At 34.6% G+C, this 26,691-nt stretch overlaps 1 protein-coding gene across 1 annotated transcript; it reads right to left on the bottom strand.

Moving 5' to 3' along the window:
- Nucleotides 1-16,262: 16,262 nt before the first annotated feature.
- Nucleotides 16,263-18,624, bottom strand: LOC113310654 (xyloglucan galactosyltransferase KATAMARI1 homolog). The gene has a single exon (XM_026559390.1). The coding sequence runs from the start codon at nt 18,280-18,282 to the stop codon at nt 16,633-16,635; it is 1,650 nt and encodes a 549-aa protein (XP_026415175.1). The 5' UTR covers nt 18,283-18,624; the 3' UTR covers nt 16,263-16,632.
- Nucleotides 18,625-26,691: the final 8,067 nt, after the last annotated feature.

The following is a 26,691-nucleotide window of genomic DNA, read 5'->3' as shown; positions in this document are numbered from 1 at the left end:
TGCGTCTGATTCTCGTCGCCGTCGTGTTCTCTTCGAAGTAGGTGATCAAGTTTGGGTATTTCTCACTAAAGATCGAATGTCGGCTCATGCTTATAATAAACTCAAGGCAAAGAAAATAGGTCCTCTCACGGTCGTGGAACGAATTAATGACAATGCTTATCTCCTACAACTTCCAGCGAACATCAACACTTCGGATGTCTTCAATGTTCGTTATTTATCACGTTTTGTTCCACCAGACCCAGTTCCAGATTCGTGGTCGAATCCTTCTAACCCAGCGGGACCTAATGCAGCATCATGATACCTTTCCTAATTTTGGCCTTTTTTTTAGATTTCCTTTTCTTTTATGAATTCCTTTTTTTTTTAGATGCTCGATTTTTAGGAAAGTTAGGTTATTATAAATAAGGGATTGTAAGATAACTTTTGTCATTCAGTTTTAAGAGATAATAAACTAGAGTTTTTCTCTAAAGCCTTGCATTGATTTGATTCTGTCATCAATTCGAGAGCCTTGCATCGAATCTGATTCAATTCTTCGATTCAAGAAGTCAGGTCTCTGGAAATTTTAACCTAAATTTCTAGATTGAGCTGAGTTACCGTTGATACGCTGCGCCAAGGTTGCACTCAAAATCGAAATAAGAATGACATATGCTTGCTCAATTTTGTGATGTATGTAATAACAAACCACTTTATCATTAAAATAAAATATGTCTTCGAAATTGCTGATTTTCATGTTCATTTTTTTTTTCTTTACTAATTTTCACTTAAATCTTGTTAATTGTGGAACAATAAAATGATGTCAAGGTAATAAAAACTTACTCACCACCGGGATAACTTATAATCTTTATTGTTTGAAATGTCTATATTTTGTAAGGGGAAGCGCTGAGTTGAATAGTTTATTTTCTTGTACACCCTGAGCGCGCGCCACCGGGAGAAAAATCCAAACCACAAACAACAAAGCATATTCAAGTATTGAGCTCACATAATTCTTGAATTGCGTATTTTCAATTACCTCCATCATCTCAACTTTGGAATTGGTATCTCAAAATTAGATTTCCGAAGAAAAGGTCACCAGTCGGTAAATTAAAACGTACATAATAACAAAGCCATAAATATTTTTTTTATCGAACCAGTTTATAGGAACATAAACATGCAAAACTTGCTTCCGATGAAATGCACAATTTATCAATCTTTGTTCCATTTCCGATTGGGTTATCATATCGTATACCATGAATTTTTAATGATACAACTCCCTGCATCACGTTGAAATATCCCCGCCAACTGTCTGGTGCTTAGATCTCATAGTGCTAATTCAGTGAATTACGAGGAAGATCCATATCCACACAACGTCTGTGATGTGATTGGATTTAATAACCATGTGCTTGACGCTGGTCATGTCTAGCGAATACTAGAGAAGGCGAGTGGGATGATGCAAGAACACTGTTTTTTACTTTTTCTTGCTCGTTGAACTTCAATTATACACATGACTTTATTCTCAGCTGCAATACGAGGGGTACATTTTCTTCCGTTAAGCAATCTGAATTAAATGACATTACAGTCACATAATGCTAGATGCAAGAGATATGTTGTAAAATGCGAGCGCCAGAAGATGAAAATGAAATTGATCGAATGGATTATTTTATAAACTTTGAACTAGTAAAATGTTTGTTTGATTGTAGTTGAAGGAAATTGAAAATCAATTTGATTAATTATCTCAAAATTCATCATAATTATATGAAATTGGAAAAATAGAAAAACCAATTTCAATTTCTTGGGACATCTATTGTGACGGACAAAATATAGTGCAGTAATCACATGGAAGGCCGACTGTTATGTGTGACATGAATTTGAAATAATATACCGATTTTGCATAAGTTTGAGCATCCTTAGTCCCTGGTGCACCTACAGTGGTGTTCGATGACGGACGATCTATACCCACTCAAATTCTGTGATATTAGCTTTAAATAATCATGTCCCCAACACTTGAGTGAAGGAAAGTGAGGTTATGCAACAACACTGATTTTTTACTTTTTCTTGTTGGCTGAACTTCACTGATACACAACTTTGTTCTTGGTTTCAATCCGAATCTGAACCGCATGACATTGCAATCAGATCTAGATGCACGAGATGAAGCAGACAAAATGAGTATTCACATTCATGGTTTCATATTTAGATAAAACTTTGCCCCAAATTTCGACTGCAACATTTTGAAGCTAAAACAAGAGAACAACAATCATGTATAAATTTGGAACCAGAATGGAATCTTTTCTTTTATATATGTGAATGAAGTACTGATATATCAGACGAACTCTGGATCAGTCATAAAAAAAAAATGATTTAACTCATGTTCCTCTTCAGTCTTGAAGAAATTGTACTTCCATGTGTTTGTCTCTAAATACGGAGGCTCGTCAGGTTCTCGCAAGTAGGCATGCTCAAATTTTGAAACATAGGGATGAAGCAGATAACATTAATGTCCTTTTTAGGATGAACCTGGCGCTCGAGTCAGCACAGATATCATCCTAAATATAATCGTGAGTGGGCAAATTTTATAGTTTCCTAAACTTTTTTTCTTATAAAAAAAAAAAGAAATTTGAAACATAGGGTCGTTTTTTTTTTGGACCCATGGCCACCAAACAAATCATTTTCCTTTATGTTATAGATTAACTTTTCATTCTTTTCTATCAAACAATGCTCTGTAAACAAAATGTGGAGATCACAAAAGTCTATTTTCATCCTCGTGATAGGTTGAATTAATATGAATGTTGCCACGGTGGGAGGGCCGACCAAAAAAGAATATGAATATGGGGTTTGTCTGCGACTATTTTCACCTCGTTCAGAAAAAATGATACTTTCGCTCTGTTTTAGAAAAAGTGATACTTTCACTCCGTCTCAGAAAAAATGATACTTTCACCCTATTTCAGAAAGAGTGATACTTTCGCCCCATTTCAGAAATAGTGATACTTTCGCCCTGTTTCATAAAAAAATGATACTTTCGCATCGTTTCCGGAAAAATGATATTTTCACCTCGTTTCTGAAAAGTGATACTTTCGCCTCGTTTCAGAAAAACTGATACTTTCATCTCGTTTCAAAAAAAGTTATACTTCACCACGTTCCAGAAAAGTGATATTTTTCAGAAACGGAACAAAAGTATCACTTTTCCCGAAACGGAGTGAAAGTATCACTTTTCCTAAAACGGAATGTGAAAGCATCACTTTTTCTGAAACGAAAAATTAGTCGATCCAAAAACCAAAATATGGTTGCATGATGTGTTATGCATCCTTTGTGGTGGTTTGTAAAATGACATGCATTCAATTTTCAAGAATTGTGCCTAAAGCGAAAGTATCACTTTTCTTGAAACGAATGGAATACATCATTTTATTAGTTGCAACGGAAAGTTAGTTGATGTATAAACCAAAATATGGCTACATAGAGTATTATGTATACTTTGTGGTGGTTTGCATAATGGATATACATTTAATTTTCTAAAATTGAGTTTAAAATGATAAATACCTCCGAGTTTTTCGTAAAAACTCTAAATTTAATATTGTTGTTTATACTCATTGCATTGATTTTTTATAACCTTTCCAACGAGATAAAATTTATAAAATTCCAAGACACATATTTTTAGATATGTTATATAAAAGTTTGTTTTCGAATTATACCCTAAGAAAATAGGTTACGCAAGAAGTTATAGTAATTTGTCTAAAAGAAGAGATAATTGGATCAAGTGAAAAAAACTAACCAAGACACCAACTTCAATCTTTTCGTGTCAATTGATGACTTAGATTTAAATAAAAATTAACCATATAAAGGTCCTTCCTTGCTTCGCTCGGTCGGCCCAATAACCGTCAACGCAATCAGACCTGCCTTATATCTTTTTGGTAACAAATTTGTAGGAAATACCATTTAGTCATAGAAAAAATATAATTAACTTAGTTTGGTCCTATTGACCAAGTCAATTATCTATTTATTTTTTTAATACTAGTATAACACGCACGCTCGATGGGCCTGTCGTTCCGTTGATTTCGTGATGCCAGTACGGTTCTGTGTTAAGAAGTTCTCTTCTCTTTCGGTTTCTGTTATTGCCGCTAGTTTAGCCTTTTATGGAACACGGAGATGATGTAATTGAACATCTCTGTAGCGGTGTCGCTCCTGTATGTTGGGTTTATCCTATGATTCACGGTTATGGATCCATTTATGGAATACTGTACGTGGATCATGTTCAATTATACATTCATTGGAGTGAAACAACTGCACCGCTACGCGCCTGCCATTCAAACCTAATGATCCAACAATTCAGACTGCCACGGAACACTCATTATCACTATGAACCATTGCACGCACTCGGACTAAAAAATCATAACTTTGTTAAATTCAACTAAAAATATATTCTCTCATACATTTCATTTATGCTAAACAGATGTTTCAAAACTAATAATAAACATTGAGACATGTAAACCAAAATTTTCATTGCAAATTTCTTAAACTGATACAAATAGATGAAGTTCATTTACGTAATCATATATCTCCATTTCAGTTCATCCAACCAAGGACTGTATGTTTCTACCTGCAACCTGACTTCGCATTATAACTTTTGTTCAAAACGGAACCACCACCATGAAAGCTAGGCAGAATGCTCATGTGAAAATCAAGCTCCGATGAGTGAGTCCCACAGAATTAACACCTGAAATCCATGAACCCCGTAAACAAAATGGTTCTTAATGAATTGAATTGCACTTTCTAAGTGTCTAATAACATGACCTTGTGATCGAAACCTTGGTTGGAAAAAATAAGTACGGATGATAAATTCTTATACAGTATAATTTCTCATTCTAAATCCAATTATGAACTTTCAGTCTCCCTAAACAACTTTTTTTTTTCTAAGCTAACCACCAATGGCTCGTTATCTTTCTACTTTCTGGTTAAGTGAGAAACCATAATACTCTAATTCATAATAATAATTTGGTTTTCTACATTAGACGAATGATGTATCAGTTGCATGAAGAATATATGTGTCAGAATCAACTTACCACCAAAGTGCAGCATATATCTTTAGAAAAAAAAGTTTAGGCATTTCCACAAACAGCTAATGTCCAGAATCCTAATCTGATAACTTGATTTGCTGTGAATTTGATCCAAGTAGTAATTCTGAAATAATTTACTCTAATAGTTTAAATTCTCATAGCTTATCAATCAATTCCACGTCTAGGATCACCACGATCAAGTTGAAATTCTGGGTTTCACTTCTTGAGTTTCCCTGATTACAGCTAACACAAAAGATTTTGTTGGAGGATTAGCATGAGAAAGAAATAACCAATTCATTAGGTTAATTTGATTTACAGGTTAGGTTAATCAGAAATGGCGGTGGTGGTGCTGGATTAACTTTTTTTATTAGTTCTTTTGGTGCTGGCAGCGGAAGCTGTTGTGGCAGTGGGATGGTGTTAGTGTCGGTGGCGGCAACAACGGTGGTGGTTGTGCTGGCGCCTGGTGTTGTTGGGTGGTGGTAATAGTGAAGAGAAGTTAGCATAGAGAAGAGGAGATAGCTGTTTTAAACCAAACGCGAAAATGGGTAACGCGGGTTTCGAACTCTAGTTCATCATGTCGCTGTTTTACGGACCTAACCACTATACAGTTTCTTTTTTTAGGAAACTTTAAAAAGAAAATGAAAAAATTCGGAGGGGCAATTTTGTAAATAGAAAAAGCTTCACCAAACAATTACCTCTTTTCTTTATATTAGTAAGATATATATATTGTTTGGTACTGAATATTATTGTTTAGTCATAGGATGGACAACACCCACGCGGGATGATGTCATCAATAATTTCATAGTCTTTTTATAGTGACATAAATGCCACTTTTTCTCGTTTTTCTCTTTCTTAATAAAAATAAATAAATAACAACTTGAAACTGAAATATCTTTTGAACCATATATACAAGAATTATAAACTTTATATATTCGGAAAGCCCTCGACGGAAGCTTTCCAAGGAATACCATTGTTGTTATGTTTCGGAATTTTAATTTTTATCTTATCCTTTAACTAAAAACTAACTATAAAATGAAGTATTATACGAGTTCATTCTTTAAAATGAACTACATAGTTCATTTTAAAAAGTGAATTGTCTGGGGAAAAAAAATATCATGTAAGTTCATTATATATAATTAACTCTCATGATTAAGTAACATACGAGTTCATTTTACAAAATGAACTGATAAAACGAATTACTATTACGAGTTCATTCTACCATATGAAATACCATTAGGAGTTCATTCAACAATATGAACGCCTATTATGATTTCATTCTACAACATGAACACCTATTTACGAATTCATTTTATAATATGAACTACCATAATGAACATCTATTACGAGTTCATTGTGCAATATGAACTACCATACTTAATTATCATTACAAATTCATTTTACAACATGAATTATCAATCCTACACTATGAACAACCATTATGAGTTCATTCGACAGTAAGAAACATCTATCACGAGTTCATTCTGAAAAAGCGGGGTCTAACAACCACACCCAATATTTCGCTTAGCAATCTGTATGGAGTAACTCCAATATACTTTCAAGAGAATCAACCAGACAGCTAGACTCAATCTTAAGAAAAGTATATCAAAGAATTATATCTCAATCTCTTAATTCAATCTGCAATCAAACAAACAATAATTTGCGAGCCTGATCGAATCTAAGAGAGATAACTTGAACGGTACCAAAGACCAATGTTCTAGGATTAATCAATTTCAATCAACAACCAAAGTTTGGATTTACCAATTGATCGATTCAACGCACAACCTGTGATATTTCAATTATATAACAAAATATAATGCGAAAAAGAAATAACACAGACACCAGAAGTTTTGTTAACGAGGAAACCGCAAATGCAGAAAAAACCCTGGACCTAGTCCAGATTGAACACACACTGTATTAAGCCGCTACAGACACTAGCCTACTACAAACTAACTTCGGCCTGGACTGTAGTTGAACCCCAATCAATCTCACACTGATCCAATGTACAGTTGTGCTCCTTACTTCTCTGATCCCCGGAGGATACTACGCACTTGATTCCTTAGTTGATATCACCCACAACTAAGAGTTGCTACGACCCAAAGTAGAAAACTTTAATAAACAAATCTGTCTCACAAAGAAAAAAGTCTACATGAATAGATAAATTTGTCTCCCACAGAAATACCTACGATTTTTGTTTCTTCTGTTGATAAATCAAGGTGAACATGAACCAATTGATATACCGGAGTTATATTCCCGAAGAACAACCTATAAATATCAATCACCTCACAATAATCTTAATCGACTAACGAAACAAGATATTGTGGAATCACAAACGATGAGAAGAAGATGTTTGTGACTACTTTTCTATCTTACCTATCGGAGATATAAATCTCAAGCCAATCTTACGACTGTACTCAATCACGATAGAAACAGCAAGATCAGATCACGCAACTACAGAGAAAATGGTTGGGTCTGGCTTCAAAATCCCAATGAAGTCTTTAAGTCGTTAACCTACAGGGTCTCGAGAGAAACCTAAGGTTAAAGGAGAATCGAATCTATCTTACACAACTAGTATCACACAGGAGGTGTGGGGATTAGGTTTCCCAGTTGCTAGAGTTCTCCTTTATATAGATTTCAAATCATGGTTTGCAATCTTAGTTACCTTGGTAACAAATCATTAAATATTCATCATTAGATGAAAACATGATTAGATTCAAGCTAATATCTTTTAACTGTTAGATCGAACTTAGCTTGTTATAAACAAATGAAATGCAACTTCATTTAGATTTTAGTAATTGTACCTAAAAGTGTACACCTAGTTGGTTCAACAATAGTTAACCAATAGTTAGCCGTATGAGCAATTTCATATCAACCTTATTCATCTTCACCATAACTAGTTCAAATGACTCAAATGAACTAGTTAGAGACTTGTTCAATTGCTTAGATCTCATAGAAATATATAAGACACAATCGAAGGAAAATCGCTTTTGATTCACTCGAATCAATTCATGAACATTATAGCCACGGTTTGCAAAGATTGCATTCCTTAATATATATAAATTTTTTAGTTCATGAACAAACCGATTTTAGAAAGTAACCTACCTAAGTATGCGAACAGGTACGCATACTTAAGTAACCTGATTGAGTTTGTTTGCACTTCCAAACTCCAGCAGAAATTCACGGACGTGAACTTTCCGCTAGTACGTATACGGGTAAGCATACTATAGTGTCTCGGATTTCCAATAACCGCCAGTACGCGTACGGGTTCGCATACCTTGGGTTCCCATTTTTGGACTTTAACACAAATGTGAAAACACACTATGCTTATATCCCAAAATGGTTACATGTTCTAAACTCTCATTTCAATCATTGAAACTTTCTTAGAGGGTTTTATGTAGTTGTTATTCACAAAATATTTTTTCACAAGTTATTGAAATATTCAACATGACTTTCGTCACGAGTAAAGATGAACTTGGCCAAAACGAAATCTTACCAACACATATTTTGAGAAATAGATAAGCGAGATAACCTCGGCTCGAAATAAAAAATGTGTATAATCGAAGTCTATATAGCAATACGACTTTTGTCTCATTATAGGAGATAAAATAGATATACTTTTGAGTGATAGATAAGTTCAAGTCTCCACATACCTTTTTGTCGATGAACATCCACCAGTTCCTTGAGTAGTTCTTCGTCTTTACATGATGAACGTCGTGGAGTCTAAAGCTCAACTACACTTACTATCCTAGTCCGAGACTTAGCTATGAGTAGATTATAAATCAAGACTTATAGTTTTGGCAACTAAACTTGACAAACAAGCTTAAGATAGAGACGCTTGTGAGTTCGTCCGAGCAGTGCTCTAACACATTCTACAATATGAACTATAATAATGAGCTACCATTACGACCTCATTCTTCATAATGAACTACTTTTATGAGTTCATTCTACAAAACAAATTGATAGCATATACGAGTTCATTCTACGAAATGAACTGCTAGAAGTAGAATGAACTATCATGTTCTAAAATAGTATTCATTCTCGAATATGAACTACTATCACATCGAAAAAATTAAAATTCTGAAACATAGTATAATGGGTACTTGTTATGTAGATGTCGTCAAGACCTTTCTAAATATATAAATTTTATTAATTTTCAACTTATATTTTGATAAATATTTAAGTTTTAAGTTTTTTTAATTAAGAAGAGAGAGAAATTAGTAGAGATAAATTAAAGAAGAGAGAAAAAAAAATATTACGTATCACGTGAGAAACAAAAATTAAGAGAGAAAGGGTATTTTAGATATTTTAATATTTTCGACTAATTAAGGACCAAACAAAATTCTCCTTTTATTGATGGGCCAAACTAACTTGGTACCAGTTAAAATAGTATCAAACCATTATTACCCCCAACAAATTTTCATAAAAGAGACTTAGAAATGATACTATAACCGGGAAATGATGATTTTTCGAAATCATGCCTTCCTTGTATTTTTTTGGTAAATTTTCAATCCTCACCATCATCTCAAGTTTAAATTTGGTTCTCAAAAATGATGATTTTTTTTTCCAACAATCAGTTTTCATGATTATATTTGACCACCCATATAAACATGTGCGGGAAAACTAAGCCTTACGTGATATCCAGTATTTCAGCTGAATCAAATTTATAGTTACATTAAACATGCAAAACTCGGTAGTGTTTTCGTTTTTCACGCAATTTTTGTAGGCAATCATGTTTCTTTAACAAACAAAAAAACGAACAAGGAGGATTTTACCAATTGACAATATTCCATGCTTACCACAAGCACTATTTTTGTGGGAAATAGGAATTGCATTCACCCGTATGCTTTAGGGGACTAGTTGCTACTATTAACAACTTTGGGGAAAGGAACAATCACTAATTCGTTTAGGGTAAACTTAAAAACCCCTTGGGTAAACTTAAAAACCCCTTAAAATGACTCGAGCATGTACTGTTAAAATTAAATTCCATAAAATCAGAAAATAATAACCAAAAAAGTATCACTTAACATTAATAGGTCTAAAATAATATCGAGAATAAAATCTAAGAAATAGATTTCTTACATGTTAAATTTTTTTATAATATGATTCAATATTAGTTTGTTTTTCTTCAAAATTCAAATCAAGTTGTATTTCCTCCTTAAAAGTTCGTAGTGTATTCAAAAAAATTGGAGCCACGGAATCATATGGCAACAATAAGTATTCACGTGTGACTGATACTTGAAGTGCTTATATTTGTAGTGTAATTAGTCAATGATATAATTTTTACCATATTAAGTTGATTTTTTTATTTCGAAAAAAAGGCACAACCTCATATATATTAATGATATTGCCGATTGAAAATCCGATTAGTTACAAGTTTAACTGAGTTTTCAGTATACCCTATAATTTTAGGAAGACAACATAACATTACAGACCCGATAAAGTATTGAAACAGAACATTATCTCAAGAAAAAATTTCTAACCATCCCTAGATGATTCATGAGTAGTAAAACAAGTTTAAATGGCCATATTTGGAGTGAAATTAATACAACCAAAACATATTTCATACCTACATATTGTAGAGATACTATGATCAAAAGATCCAACCATTTTTCAAGATTTTTTTCGAAGGAATAATAACTCAGCAGACTATGAGCCTGACAAGATCCATAGATCCCACCAAAAATGAATAATGTTTGCAAACACAAAATGATACAAGTAACATAAATAACCAAAATCGGTTATTGTATGACTGAATCAGATATGATCTGTCTGAAGTTTTATCAAAATCGGTCTTATGAATTGCTGCTCGTGTCTTTAGTTTTCTTGTTGCTACAAGTGTCCTTAGTCTTGTTGTTACTGCCGGTGTCTTAGGAATTGATCTTGTTGCTACTGGAGTTGGAGAACTTTTGATGTTGTTAATGTTGTTCTTAGTCGTCTTTAAACGACAACAAAAAAAGACTCTAACAAAATCCTATAAATCTGAATCCCAAACAAAGACTATTGTATTTGCATCCACCATCATCATCATATTGTATTTGCATTTCGCAATCTCAATTTTGTCATTCGATAAAATGTATTTTTGAGAATTTTATTTATTGCGAGAATGTCGCAACAAATCAATTATTCATACATTACCTTTGCTATCCTCTGCTTCATTGTTATTTTCTGCTACTGTTTCCTTGGTAGTGGTATGTTCACCATTTTCTATTCTGAGCTATCATTAGTTTCGAAATATCTCTTCTTCTTTTCTTTCGATTGCATCCACCATCAACCTCTCACTTCTTTGTGTCTCTTTGATTTTTTGTCACCAACTTGCCTTCGTGTTTGCTCTTCCTTCGCAGGATTCCACCTCGGTTTCGTAACACCTCTTTCCTTCAACCCAATCTCCCTTTATGATTCCTACACCGCTGGGGTGAAGGAATTTGATGCACTGATGGAAAGTTGAAGCTACACCTAGAATCCCATGTAACCAAGGTCGAACAATTAATGCATTGTAGGGTGACTCTACGTCAACGACACATAACAGGATTTCAGAAGATATTCCCTTCAATGGAATTCGCATAGTAATCTCCCATTTAAGCTTGTTGGCAGTACCATTAAAACCATATATCTTATATGTTGATGGTATAAGATCGTCATCTCTTCCTCCCAAATTTTTATAAGTATGATAAAATAAGATGTTCACAGAGCTTCCAGTATCGATTAGAATCCTATTAATTGCCCATGAATCTTCAGCTTCATCATCCTCATCTTCTTTCGGTTTTGTATTAATTTCTAATTTTACCCCCAATGGATTGTCATGTACCTCTCCACCTTCGGGGACTTCTTCTGCGGTAAAAGAAATAGTTTGTTTCTGCCATTCATCTAGTGGCGAGATTTTCGCTTTATTCATAATTTCTCTTCCATCATTATCTCTTGCGAACACTCTACTCAAAACACTGTCATGAAAATCTTCAATTGTCTTGTATGAATGTATGATAGAGTGACAAAATAGATTCTTTGCTTTTGCACCAGCTTCTATGAAGAATGTTTCCTTATTTTTCATCATGTTTACTTTGTGATGCTCTGGTGGTGGTGGTAATGGTTGATATTGCGGGTGCTCTATCAAAAAGTGGTTTAGTTTTCCTTGATCTATCATTCTCAGAATAATTCTTTTTACATTTCTGCAATCATTTGTAGTATGTCCATGAAAATAATGATAAGAACAGAATTCATGACTTCTGTGGTTTGGAGGTGGTTCCGTCCCCATGTTCCATGGTGTTGGTATATTCTCCATCAAAATTATAGCTTCCCATTTAGAGGTGGCATCTTGATTTCTTCCCATACCACTTTGTGACTTCCTTGTCCTCTATTATAGTTTTGTCTTTGACCTCCATAAGTTTCTTGCGGCTGATCGAGTCTTTGAATTTTGTTATTTCCACCACGATTTTAGAAATTTCTTTCTCTTTCGTACTCCTCTTGATCTCGACTTCCCATAGCCACCAGTTTCTGTTGATTGTTTCCCGTCACCCTTTCTTGTTGTGCTTGCGAAATGCTCGCCACTGTGTTTATTAGTTTGGGTAATAAGCTTGCATTTGCTGTTTGTGAACTAGTATTCGCAACCGGATATGATTCCATTTCATTTTGCCTTTCCTCTAGAGCAATATATTCTTCATGAAGTTCTCGCAATTCAGTCATTGTGATTGTATTCTTGACTCTGAAAATTTGGATATACAATAGGTTGGTTGCAAACATAGCATTGATAAATGATAAGATGAGATATCTCTCATCTACACGACCAACCATTTCGCTACACATAGTCCTCCATCTTTTAGTTAGGTGCTTCAAACTTTCGCCAATCCTTTGTTTTAATCCAAACACGTCTTCAATACCAGGTCGCGAAGAATTATTACTTATATATGCCCCCAGGAATGTAGTCTGCAAATGATTGAAGGATGTTATTGTATTCTTTGGTAGACCTTCGAATCATTTTAACGCTTCCCCTGTTAAGCTGGATGCGAAATACTTGCATAATGCGGCATCATGATTTTACCATTGCAACATGCACCTCACATAGGCTTTAATGTGTTGAATTGCACAAGTTGTTTCATCAAAAATGCTGGTTAATGCGGGAAAATTGCATTTCGGTGGTATTCCTCCTAGCTGTACTTCCTTTGTAAATGGAGTTTCGCAGCTTCTTTTATAGCTTCATCTAATTTCCTTCTGCCCACTTCTCATCTATTATTTAGCATTCCTCTCATTTCTTCTAATTCTTTTAATATTTGTTTATTTACACCTGAATTTTGATCCATTGGTCTTTTTAATTTCTCCTCCCTTCTTCTGCGTTCATGTCTTTCTTCTCTCGCAAAATTTTTCATTTCTTCTTCATCATCTTCATCTCATCTTCTTCTGCGATTCTCTTCCTCATCTCTATCTTGAATTCGCATATGATGATGTCTCTCATCTTCCCCTCCATGATTTTGTTCATTTCTTATCAATTCCATTCGCTGTCTTTCAGCCATCCTATGTACTCTATATACTCTTCATTGGTATTACCGTTATTCCGGTTTTATGTATGCCTTTTTTCTCGATTGTCGTGATTGTTCTGGCGAATTTTCTCCCGAATCTCTTGTTCTTCCATTTCCGCTCACAATCTTTGATGTTCGTAAATTAAACGTGCTTGTTCAGCATAATGTCTTTCAATTTCTTCATGAATCGTTTGTTGATTTCTTTGAGCTTCTCTCTCATGTAAAATTCTCCTTCCTTCCTCTCGATTCCCTTCGCCATCTTGATTATTTTGTCCCTGACGTTGTCCATTTTCTTGATTTCTATCATTATGCCTATCATCAGAAGTTTCATTTTGTGGAACGTAACGATCATCATTCCTTTTTCTATATTCGCGATGTTCTTCATTAGGATTTTATATTTTTTTTGAATGTTATTTCCGGCATTAGTTGTGGGTGAGTTTCGCCTCATCTCTCTTCTAGTCGATCTTGAATATGATTTTGTAATACTTCTCGATCTTCTACTCTGTAGTCTCATATTTTCCATCCTCAATTCGTGATTTTTCCTTGTTAGATTCGCACGTTCTTCTGCCTCAGCTCTTCTTTCTTCATGTATTCTTCGTCTCAACGTTTTAATGCTCCAATTTCCTCATCTCCATGAATTATTCCTTCATCTGCTTCTTGATTTATCTCTACCTGTCTATGATTTCTGGTTTGATGCACTTCTTATACTTTTGCTGCTGAATTTGACTGCCATGTGTGTATACTCACCCTATCATAATCTATATTCCTTCCTTGAATTAGTGTTTCTTGAAATGGTGGTTGAATTTGATTTTCTCCATTATTTCTCATTCTATTAGATTTTCCCATTTCACTTCTTTACCTTCCAGCAATTCTCTTGCTTCTTCTAACAGTAGTTGGTTGTTCTGATGTATTTCTTCTTCTAGCCATTTTTTCAATATTAATGAATTGCAAGAGATTATGTAAAATTCTTAATCAATCAACCCAAATCTTCACAAATCTCAATATTAATCTTCAATTTTTTCTAGAATAATCTTCAATCTTCCATCGTCCCTGTTTCTAGCGTCATTATGTAATTGCAGGAAATCCTACACTACACCCCTCGCAAGATTTCATTAATATTCAACTCATTTTAGATTAACAATCTTAATTTTATTGATGAATCTTTGAACAATCTTACAAGAAAAGATAAAGGAATCTAGAATAACCACTGCTCTATATTTCTCTCTCCTATTTACTTGCTTCTCACTCAGAAAAAGATCTCTCCCCTTCCTTTACAACTGAACGACTATTTATAGGGAAGTACATAGTGGATGACAGCTAATCTGTCCTTTATTTTCGGATATGGCTTGCGACATTCTTGCGACTTTACAAATGCTAATCTCGCAAACTCTATAATTTTCGCAAGACCATAACATTTTTCTCATGATTTAGCTGACGTCGTTTCTTATTTCGTTTATGAAGTTATTCTGCGACGCTGCCGTGTTGTGTTGTTAATAATTTCGCTGAGGCATTATTGCTGCAAGATTCTGATCCTACATTGGATGAGTCAAGGTTTCATACAGAATCGAAACACCAATGATGTATGCTTGCTCAATCTAGTGTTGGATTCAAAAACAAACCACACTTTATCATTAAAAAAGGCGACTTAGAAATTGGTGATTTTCATATTCAATTTTGCTTTCTTTTACTCCCTTCATTACAAAAAGACTGTCCGTTTTGACTTTGTCAATATACTAAGGAGACAACAATGTTTTACTTGACTATCCTTAGTTACATACCTATTTTATTTTAATAAACATGCTAACAATAAAAACTACCTAATATTGTTATAGAAAATTAAAAGACATTAAATTTATGGAGTATAAACTTTTGAAGGAATTAGATTTTTGAAGCCAAATATATATTCTTTTAAAAAGGAACAAATGATATAATGTTTTCCTTGATTGTAAAAATTTCTTTAATATATTAGATCGATTTCATTAAAAATAATTTTATGAAAATAAAATATTTAAGAATGTATTAGAGTGTTCAATAGAAAAATATGATTATATACAAAAACTAGACATAATTTTGAAGCTGACGAAAATGAAATAGATTACGGTCTCTTTGAAACAAAAAGAGTACTCTTATAATTTTCACTTGAATTTTATAATTACGGTAGAATAGAGTGATGTTTTAATGTAATGACAATTTACGCACCACCAGGCTGACTTATAATCTTCATGATGTGAAATGTGAATCATTAGCCAGGGGGCGGTGAGTTGACTGTCTTGTACATTCTATCCGTGCACCATCCGGAAAAAAATCTATACCAAATTGCACGAAAACGCACTCAAATAATTGCAGTTCACATATTTCTTGTATTGTATATTTTCAATTACCTCCATCGTCTAAACTTCGGAATTGGTATCTCTAATGAGTTTTTCTGACGAAAAAGTCACCAGTGAGTAAATCATACTGTAAACGGTAACTAAGCTATAAACATGCAAAATAGTCTTTCGATGGAAATGCAAAACTTATTAATCTTTGTTTCATTTCCTGTTGGGTTATCATATCGCATGACATGAATTTGTATTAATACATCACATCTGCATCAAGTTTGAATATCCCGGCCTACTCTCTAGTGCCTAGACGCCACAATGGTATTCGATGACTTACGAGGAAGATCCATATCCATACAACGTCTGTGATGTGATCGGCTTTAATAGCCATGTAGCGAATATTAGGAAGGCGAGTGGGGTGATGCAACAACACTGATTTTTACTTTTTCTTGTTCATTGAACTTCAATTATACACATGATTTTGTTCTCAGCTACAATACGAGGATACATTTTCTTCTGATAACCAATCTGAATTGAATGAGATTGCAGCCACATAATGCTAGATGCACGAGTTTGAAGCAGATAGCAGCAAATATTCACATTCATAGAACTAAATTCATATTTACAGATAACTTCGACTGAAACATTTTGAAGTCCTGTATAAAGTTGAAATCAGAATTGGTATATATGAATGAAGTACTAAAATGTGAGACAACTTTGCTTGCTCTAATCCTGTGTGTGACTATTTATCTATTTTGTGTTCTGTTCGACTTTCCTTTGATTTCGTAATCAGTCGTAAAAAAAATGATCCCATTCATGTTTCTCCTCTGTCTTGAACAAATTGTACTTCCATGTGTTTGTCTCAAGATAAGGAGGCTCGTCAGGATTTCGGCCTTCTCTTAGATCAATTCTCGCTTTCTCCACCCTCTCGAGTACTCCCTCAATGGCTATATCGAATGCGTCTTCAACAGTCTCCAGTTTAGACCTTGGATCTGCATATATTACCCTTGGTATCAGCTTAATGACCTCTTCCTTCATCCGACGAACTTGATCCCTTGAATAACGTTGTAGAACCGATTCTATGTTTACCTTCCCGTCTCTTACTTGATCTTCTGGTATGTAAACTGAATACTTCTTATAGTCTCGCGGTAAGAACCATGTGTACTGAGTGTATGCAGACCCTGGATGGAAAAATACTGGTATACACCCAGCCAATATCGCATCAAAAGCGGACCTTCGAGTTGGCGAGTCTCCTGGAGGCTCTAGACAGAAAATTGAGTTTTGAAACACTTTCATCACTTTACTTGGTTGGTCGCAGGATTTCTTGTTACCTTTATTGCAATCCAGTAACCTGCATTTCTTTGACGATAAGCACTGGTCAATGAGCTGATTCCGAATCAATTTAGTGCTGTTTCTTGGTGCACCCACAAACGAAAACAAGAAACGCTTCCGTTGTCTCCTCATCCTGCTTTGCCACTGAAAAACCTCACTATCCGATGAAGGATGGAAGTAAGTCGGATACGGCACTCCAAAATCATTCCGATGCCACGGGCTAGCTTCGATTGTTAAGGTCGACATGTTCCTAACTTCAGGTAAAACCATCAATTTGTTACCCCAATCTTCATCTTTTTCTGTTAACCTTCTGAAATCCCATGTAATCCTACCAGACACCATGAAATGATCTCTCCCTCCTAAAACCTTCCATTCAGGTTTCGAAGTGAGCCATTTCACTAGAGCAAGACTAGCAGCATCTCTGGTCGGCACATCAGTATCCCATAGATAACGTGCAACTTCAAAACCTGCATAAAACGGCACAAACACCGCCGAAGCTATCGAAGAATCGGTTGTCAAACACTTGTACTGCTTCATCCTGTTATGAAATATGACTTCCAACATGAATTGATTCGTCGAAAACCAACCCTTTGTCGAAAAAACACCCTGCGAATTCCCGATTCTTGGACCAAGTCCAGCATTCACCATATATTGACACATTTCGATCCACTTATTAAGCGTTCGACATTCCTTGATCAAATCTTCATTGAATTCACTCGGCAAATCATGCACATAGATGTACTTCCCGGAACATGAAGGATCAGGTCCAGAATCGGCCTCGATTTCCTTTACCAAATCCGTCAGATCATCCGTTTCATTCCCATTTTTCGCAATTGGATCTTCATTTCTGGGTTCATCGATTTCAACTGGTTCATCTACGCTATTGTCATCTACGGTGGATTCATCAGTGTCGGTGACATTCTCAACCGGATTAATCGATTGGGGATAAGTAATCCCGTATACGTAATCAGCCATTACAGATTGAACCTTGTTCTTACTACTAATAAAAGCTTCAGAATTGAAATAAAACAAAACGAACCATAAACCAAATGAAACGAAAATAACAAACCAGGATTGAGGCCGACACGTTCCATTTGATTTCTCCATCTCCGGCCCTTTTCTCCTCCCTGAGAAAATTCCTTGTAATTTCTCCTTGATCAAAGATCCATGGAAGTTCTATCTCTGTCTATATGTACAGCAAGAAAGAACAGACATTTTCTTGATTTTAATGGAGAAAAGACAACTAATATGAATTCTGTTTCTTTTCCTGTTTTGTTTTGGTAAGAAAATGAATGCACAATGAGATCTTGGAGAGGTATTATGGAAGAATCTTCTTAATTGTAGCAACAATGTCATAAAATAAAACCCAGAATTTAATGTCAGGAAAATGTATTGACCAACCAGTAAAGATATGGCATGTGGGGGGTTGCATATGAATATATTATTACTGTGGGTATGCGTGTGATATTAAATAGAGTGTTTATCGAGTATCCAATTTAGACTAATGGGAATACTTTTCTTCTTTATGCTGAGATTGCCATATTTTGTGGAATAAAGGGACGAAAAAAGAAAAAGATAAAGGAGATATTTTTAGTTTTTAACATTTGATTGGGCTGGAATTAGGGCCATGGTTGGTCACATTGTTTGTACTTTGGCCTTCATTTTCAATGTGTATGATAAAAGTAGCGGAGATTACTATCGAATAATGATGCACCAACCAAGGACGTTATTGTCACTGACCACACTTGAGCATCTTTAGGGGTTAGATCAGAGCAACGCTTTCTTGTTTTTAGTTACTTTTGTTGTTTTCAATAATTTCTTCGTTATTAGAGCGATTTTTATCTTCACCATTTGGGTGATTTTATCTACGCTTTTATAGTGTTTCTTTCTAACGATTTGTTTGTGTTTGGTTTTTTTGATAAAAGTACATCGGCGATTCAGCAAGGGCGAAGATCAATTCTTTTTCATGAGAAAAACAGATCTTGAGTTCGGGTTAGTTGCACATAAAGAATTTTTGGGCATATCACTCCTCTGTCATAGGAGCATCTCTTTTCTAAGAAGAAAAAATCTATCAAAATGGTCGAATTATAGTTTCGTATACCATTCCTTATCCAATCTCATAATACTCCCTCCGTCCCTAATTAGATAACCTAATAAAATTTTCTAGTAAATTTAGAAATGATTTATCTCTCAAACTATACAACGGATTTTCGTAAACTTTGTATCGTTGGAAAACATTTTAAAACACTTACCTAATGAATATAAATATGACTATCAAATTTTACATATTTTTTATAATAATACTAATCTATTACTCCACTTATTTATGGTATAGGTCATCTAATTAGGGACGGAGGTAGTATAAGATTTGGGTACTATCGTGGTAGATCGCTCTTTCTCTTCGCGATTTATTTACGTTATTGTATCTTTCTTTGTTTTTTTTTTTTCATGTTATGATGTACTTGTTTCTCTTTTAAAAGTATCATGTAAACGTTTCTCATGGAATGAAATATTTGTAGTTTGATAATTAAAAAAAAAAAAGACTAAAGATGTTGTTTGATGAGGTTTTTTTTTCTTCTGTTTTTCATGAGATCTCATGTGGATTGATTAATCGGTTTGCAAATTATATTGATGGTATGAATAGGTATGTTTGGGTTGATTTCTTACTGTGAAATTCATTGATTAACATGACTATTCAAGGAAATTCATACATCCTGAACTTAGCCACTTCGATTAGTTCGAACATCTACCCGTCTGAAGAAAAGCAAGAAAAATAGTATTGGTTTGTTCAAACTTTCGTAGGCAAACGAGCTCGAACTCCCACTCCCACGTGATTTTAGAAAATGTTAAAGTGGTCCGGCAGTCGTGTTGATCACATTGTTAGGCTATAACAGTCTGAATTTTTTTGCCTAAGATAACCGTAGGGACATCAATATAAAAATTTACGCAAATACATAGATTTTTGTTAAAGGGCAAGCAAAATGCAATCTAAGGAGCGCAAAAATCGTGGTTGAGTAGAGACAATCCGCATATCTTTGTACTTTGACCTAAAATATCCTTACTAAACTCACGTTCCCTTCACACATGTTAAAAAAATACAGTAAGAATCTCATTTTTATCGTCTTCTTTCCTAAAAGGAACAAATCATAGTGTGTGTAAGTTGATTTTTCATGCAAGCGTAGAGGGCGACATGTTAGGCTTACTTTGGAGCAAGAGAACAATGTCAGTTTTGATTTTAGCGTACCTATTGACATATGATTAAAGAAATGTTTACCATTTGGAAACATTGGTATTTATGATTAATATTCGTACAAGCTTCATAACCCCCCCTCTGTCATTAAAAAAAAAGATGCATGATATCTTATTAAATCAAACCGTCTCTACTTCTAATCATGCATCACTGATTATTAGCCTTCTTTTTTTCTTTTCTCAATGAATCTTGATGATTAGGTTAATTAACGGTGGGGGATATAGGGATTTTTCTCGATTATATTGCACATGAAACTTTAACTTACAATTAGTCTCGCATTCAGAACCTTCTCTCTGTCAATGCCAGCACGGTGATATTTTTTTCCCCAAGGGTTTGTTCGACGGTATTTGTCAATTTTTACAGACATACAAAGATGAACATTAAATCTTTCGATGGATTCCGCAAATCATTATTAGATTTGAACGACAAAGCAATGACAACAATAAAACTGGACGCCATTAATGGAAGTTCAAGTTTTTGGTGTAAGGGTTTTTTCTTTTTTCTTTGAAGCATGGTGTAAGGGTATGGTTGGGAAGAAACGAGTAAGAGTGAAAAAATTGTGTGGCTGACGAGGATATTGTTGTCCGATTTATGCAAATATGTGCAACCGGTCGTGATTACCTAGTCAACTACGATTTTTGCGTTCCTCAGATCCATTTTTGCTCTCCCTTTAACAAAATCAATACATAACGTATATATTTTCAATTTCCTCCCTCATCTCAACCCTTCAAACTTTGGTGATTCGAGGTGAAAGCCAACCTCTAATATCAACCGGCGTTTACAATCTAGTTTGGGTAACTAATATCACTATTCAAAATGCTCCGTTTATATGGAAGAGAGCAACATGATTTGTTCGTTTTTTTCATTTTCATGAATATCCTATTTGCTCGCACGCAAATACTTCTAACAAATAAAAAACTGAACATAACAATATGTCAAGCTACATTAGATTCTTGTTAGAGCATCTCCAATAGAGTATCGGTTTTAAAAAATATTGATGCCACCTAGGATTTTAGAAACTCTTAACAAAAAAAACCTCTCTAGTGGTGGTTGGATAATCAAAATTTAGTATGACGTGGAAGTTTGGGTTTGGAGGAGAGTATGGGTTTTTGGAGACTCCCGTCTATACCCACGTCATTAATTTGTTATTATTTTAATCAACTTTTTAGATTTTATGAATTATTTTTGTTATAAATAAGCGACAAGTATATCAAAATAGATATGGATACAACTAGCACCGGAGATGCTTATCAAAACAAAATTTATATTTGGATTCTATTTATTAAATACTTTTTTTTAGGTCTGCACATATAATAAATACTCATATTCCATTGTAGATGTTCTTAATCACAATTTACACGATTGCTAAAGACGGGTACTGCTATTAGCGAGGCGGGTGCCAAATCATATGAGACAAATTAATTCTGGTCGTTGGATCCTGGATTGGTATCCGCCTTTAGCAATTGCGGTATCAGCCTTCAGCTAGCAATCGTGGGGGTACTCATTGGAAAGTTGCAGTTTGACTCGAGTAATAGCTAATTTTGTGAACAGTACTTATGCTAGCACCATCGCGGTCCTCGCCATATTTTGTGGAATAAAGGGACAAGAAAGAAAAAGGAGATATTTTTAATTCTTATACATTTGATATGACTGGAATTGGGCCTATGGTTGGTCACATTGTTTGCACATTGGCCTTCACTTTCAATGAATATGTTTGTTGTACTAAAGAGTAGATGAAATTGTTTACAATAATGATGCCGAGAACCTTATACTTGTAGCCATCAGTGACCACACTTGAGAAACGTTTTTATATCGCAAATTGGCAATTTGTTAGTGTCTTTATCTGGTGAGGGTCCGTCGGTCCGAATAATTAAAACAAATGGTTAGATGTTGTTTAAGGAGTTCGTGAGTCACGACTTGTACGGATGAATTTGTTTTTAAAAGAAAACTAGATTTACACAGAATTAAATCATTTGTACAAAACTTCTTATAAATTGAGCATTATGGATAGCATTTGCACATACGGAAAATAGGTCATTTGTCCAAAAAATTTTTAAACATGATTCAAATGGACGAGTAAAAATTAGTATGGGTGAAATGGACAAAAAAAAAACAAGGATGAAACTGGATTCATCGCGGTTTAAACTTAAAAAATAAAAAGGATGAAACTCGATGCATCCTAATATAAATTAAAAATAAGAAAAAATATTTGAAAATGGGTAAGATAAAACCAGTTACATCCTGGCTATTTTTATATTTTTGTCCATTTGAACAGTATTTTTTTTAATTTTTATCAATTTAAACAGTATCAAATGTACAAGTCTTTTTCCCCCAAAAATTATTGATTTCGATCTTTTTAACCAATTTTGTGTTGCTGCACATAGTAGTTACCAAAGTTGGGTGACAGATTATCGAGATTAATTCTTTAGAAATTCGACCGACACTTTTCTTTCTTTCTTTCTTTACATCATCATACTACTCCGCCTATCTTCTTTGTCTCACAGGCGGGGAGTTGAATTTTTTTCTAGTACAGTGATTTGAACATTGATGCCATATAAAATATGAAACTGATGTGCAGAACAAAAACCAAAAACTACTAAACACAGCTTACAATCTTTGTTAGCTGTTTGTGAATAATAAACACACTAGGAAGGGTGTGATTGACTGTTTTAAGTATAACTAACCATTTTGAATCAATTTAGAAAATGTCCACGTTTTTTCATAATTAATTTAATGCCCATGGATTGACTTTTTAGGTCCGAAATTATGCATAAATGGCAATAAATCAGGATTAGGAAATTACATCCAAGCCCTTAAATCGTGTGAGTAGGACCTAATCAAACCGTGCTAAATCAAAACGTGCTCTCTTAAATTGCCCGAGTCACGACTCACTACCAAGTTAAAACAAAACGTGCTCTCTTTCCTCTCCGGCGCCATTATCTTCTCCGGCAATTTCTCCCTAGTCAGACCAAAAAAAATCAAGTATGCTTTCCGCCATACTGAAACCCCTGTTTGTATCGCATGCAGTCAACACTTTTTATTCTTTTTATGTGTAAAACTCTCTATAGCCGCGGATTTATTAAACGGATGGTGAAAGATGATATTAGGATATTGGTCAATTTAGTAATTGCGTCCACCAAAATCTCATCTCATCAGATGAGAAATTGACTAAATCCACGAGATTTTACTGGTTTAACGAATCCAGACAGCAAACGGCATGGCAATTAAATAAATAATGAAAAAACGGGGTATTTTCTTAAATGCATTTCCCCATATGCGTATTTTATTAAAAATCCCATTAGCACCAATCATATTCTTAAAATTTGCTTGCAATATGGCGAGATGAATTCTGCAAAACCAAAAGATGATAAAAACGTTCGAAACGAATTTTTGCAGGAATGCATATATTACAATCTTTTAGTTTCTCCCACATCGCAACCCTGCAAACTTTGGCATCTAACATCATTAACATTGAGGTGGAACCTCATCAGATTTATAAACGAGCATTCGTTAACTGGCTTTGGTAACTACTATGTGCATATACTATCCATAATGCTCAATTTATATGTAAAATAACAACATGACTAGTTAGTTTTCTCATTATCATGAGTGCTCCCTTTGTTGAAGCACATACACTTTAGTTTCTTCTTTTTTTTGTCTTTTTTTCTTCCGAAGCAAAACGTTGTATTAAAGGGAAAAAAGAAGTTGGTCTACCCCAAGGTAGTTAATCTCGGATTCCGGTTTATCTCGGTCCCGAGCGAGACACTGGTACAACGTTGTCTCGGGGAGATTCCGTTTTCAAATTTCTGTGTAATTTCGGTTCCAACTTTTATAATAAGAAGTATTAGGAAATAATATAGGAGTCTATATTTAGGAGATATACACTTTAAGGAGTTTGAGTTATATTAGAAAAGTGTCTATGTTTAGAGTTTGATCTTAGGTAGGAAAGTGCCTTGAGTGGTCGTCAAGTTTGTGAACAATATAAATAGGTTGTTAAGCCATAAGAATTAGACACCAAAATTATTATCAATGTAGTCTTTTATGCTTCCGTGTTTATGTTCTCCTCTCTCTTGCTCGATCCTTAACATGGTATCAGAGCGTAATGGAAAAAAAGTGTTATTGAAAATTGTAACAGTATATGTGGGTGTTACAAAGGTTACACAATGGTTACTGAAGAATCGTTACAGAAGCGTAATGGAAGAAAAGTGTGACAGTTTTGTGGCAGAGGTATTGCAGAAAGCTGTTAAACATGTTGGAAGAAGTGAAGTGCGGTTAAAGAGTTTGTGGTAGAAACTTAGAGATCCTACAAAGTGTGGCAGACTTTGTAAAGACGACAAGATTGTCAGAGAATCTTGAAGAACAAAGAAGTGTGAAGGTTTCGCAAAAATAGCGTGACTGGAACAAGAGAAGAAGAAACAACATTCATGTTGTGAAGAAAGAAAAAAAAAAGAGAAGAAAACAATCACCAAGAGGTGATGAGAAAAAGAACAACAATAATAGGTTGAAATCCTATGAGTTGTCGAGAGAGTACAAAAAGTATTCTATCGAAGAAACCAAGAAAACAAGAGTACAAGAAGTATTCTTCAGAAGATGGGACCGTAATGTCCTTAAACTACGAAGAGGACCGTAATGTCCAAAAACTATGATTGGGACCGTAATGTCCTAAAACTTCCGAAGGGGACCGTAATGTCCTTAAACTACGAAGAGGACCGTAATGTCCAAAAACTATGATTGGGACCGTAATGTCCTAAAACTTCCGAAGAGGACCGAAACGTCCTTAAACTACGAAGATGGGACCGTAATGTCATTAAACTACGAAGAGGACCGAAATGTCCTTAAACTACGAATAGGGGACCGAAACGTCCTTAAACTACGAAGAGGACCGAAAGATGTCCCTAAACTACGAAGAGGACCGCAATGTCCTTAAACTTGCATTAGGACCAAAATGTCTTTAGACTATGAAGGGGACCGAAACGTCCTTAAACTACGGTCTGAAGATTATTTTATTTTTTTTCGCAAAAGCGTTGAAAAAAAAGAAGAAAGAAGAAGAAAGAAGAAAACCGAAGTTAAATTTCTTTTGTCCAAGATGGGCATTCGTGATCTACATGCTCCATCTTGAGGGAGGGTATTAGGAAATAATATAGGAGTCTATATTTAGGAGATATACACTTTAAGGAGTTTGAGTTATATTAGAAAAGTGTCTATGTTTAGAGTTTGATCTTAGGTAGGAAAGTGCCTTGAGTGGTCGTCAAGTTTGTGAACAATATAAATAGGCTGTTAAGCCATAAGAATTAGACACCAAAATTATTATCAATGTAGTCTTTTATGCTTCCGCGTTTATGCTCTCCTCTCTCTTGCTCGATCCTTAACAAGAAGTGTTTGTTGCCAGGTTCAATCTCATGGGGATGGAGCGTTAATTCCAATCCTAGTTTGAGTCAGACTAGAAGATTGAGGGAGTATTGACCCACTTAAAAGAAACATAGTATTAGTAAATATGGTTGTTCACCTTCCTCATCATCAACACCAAATGATAATTTTAGGTCAAGAAATTCAAACACAACAACAAACAATAATACTAATGAGTAAATTAATCTGTTTAATTTTTGTACTTGAGATTAATCCACTCAATTTAAAAATATATATATATATATATATATATATATTCCGGCCAAAATTCCGACCGAAAAATGCGTTTCTGGCCGAAATTTTCGCAAAGATTTCGTTCGGCCGAAATTAACAAAGTCTTGTCTTCTTAGACCGAAATCCGGAATCTCGCTGAAATTTCGACCGAGATGGCCGAAATCGACTACATAGGTCTACCCAACAGTGTACAGAAATCAGTTAACAGCTCTCAACACCTTGAGACTGTAACTTGAAACAAAGACCCATAGATCCAAATTCTGGGCCAAACTGATGTGCACAACAAAAATTACAAAACATAGCTACAAAAAACAGCATTTTTGTTAGTTTCTTGTTCGACTTTTTTTTTGCTCAGTTAGTTTCTTGTTGGTCACAATTTAAGATATGATTTAAAAATGTTAAAGTACGATACTTACTGTTGCATTGCGGTAACCTAAGTCAAATAAGAGCTGATTCAGTTTAGGAGTTGGCTGACTACTTGATATGCACACCAAGGTAGCTAGCTTCGTGTACTGTGCTATGCCAAGCTAATAGGCACTATGGCGTACGAAGAACATGACGCCATATTACACTAAGAAAACCAAATGTTAAGATATGTCAATCTGGGTGAATTTTTTTCCTTTTGT

This window comes from Papaver somniferum, chromosome 9, assembly GCF_003573695.1.
Source record: "Papaver somniferum cultivar HN1 chromosome 9, ASM357369v1, whole genome shotgun sequence".
NCBI lineage: Eukaryota > Viridiplantae > Streptophyta > Magnoliopsida > Ranunculales > Papaveraceae > Papaver > Papaver somniferum.
The sequence above is the reverse complement of the archived record's forward strand: the minus strand, read 5'-3'. Positions and strand labels throughout refer to the sequence as shown.

Bases quoted from the DNA above. Each gene is read 5' to 3' on its own strand.
- LOC113310654 (XM_026559390.1), bottom strand. From the start codon at position 18,282: ATGGAGAAATCAAATGGAACGTGTCGGCCTCAATCCTGGTTTGTTATT.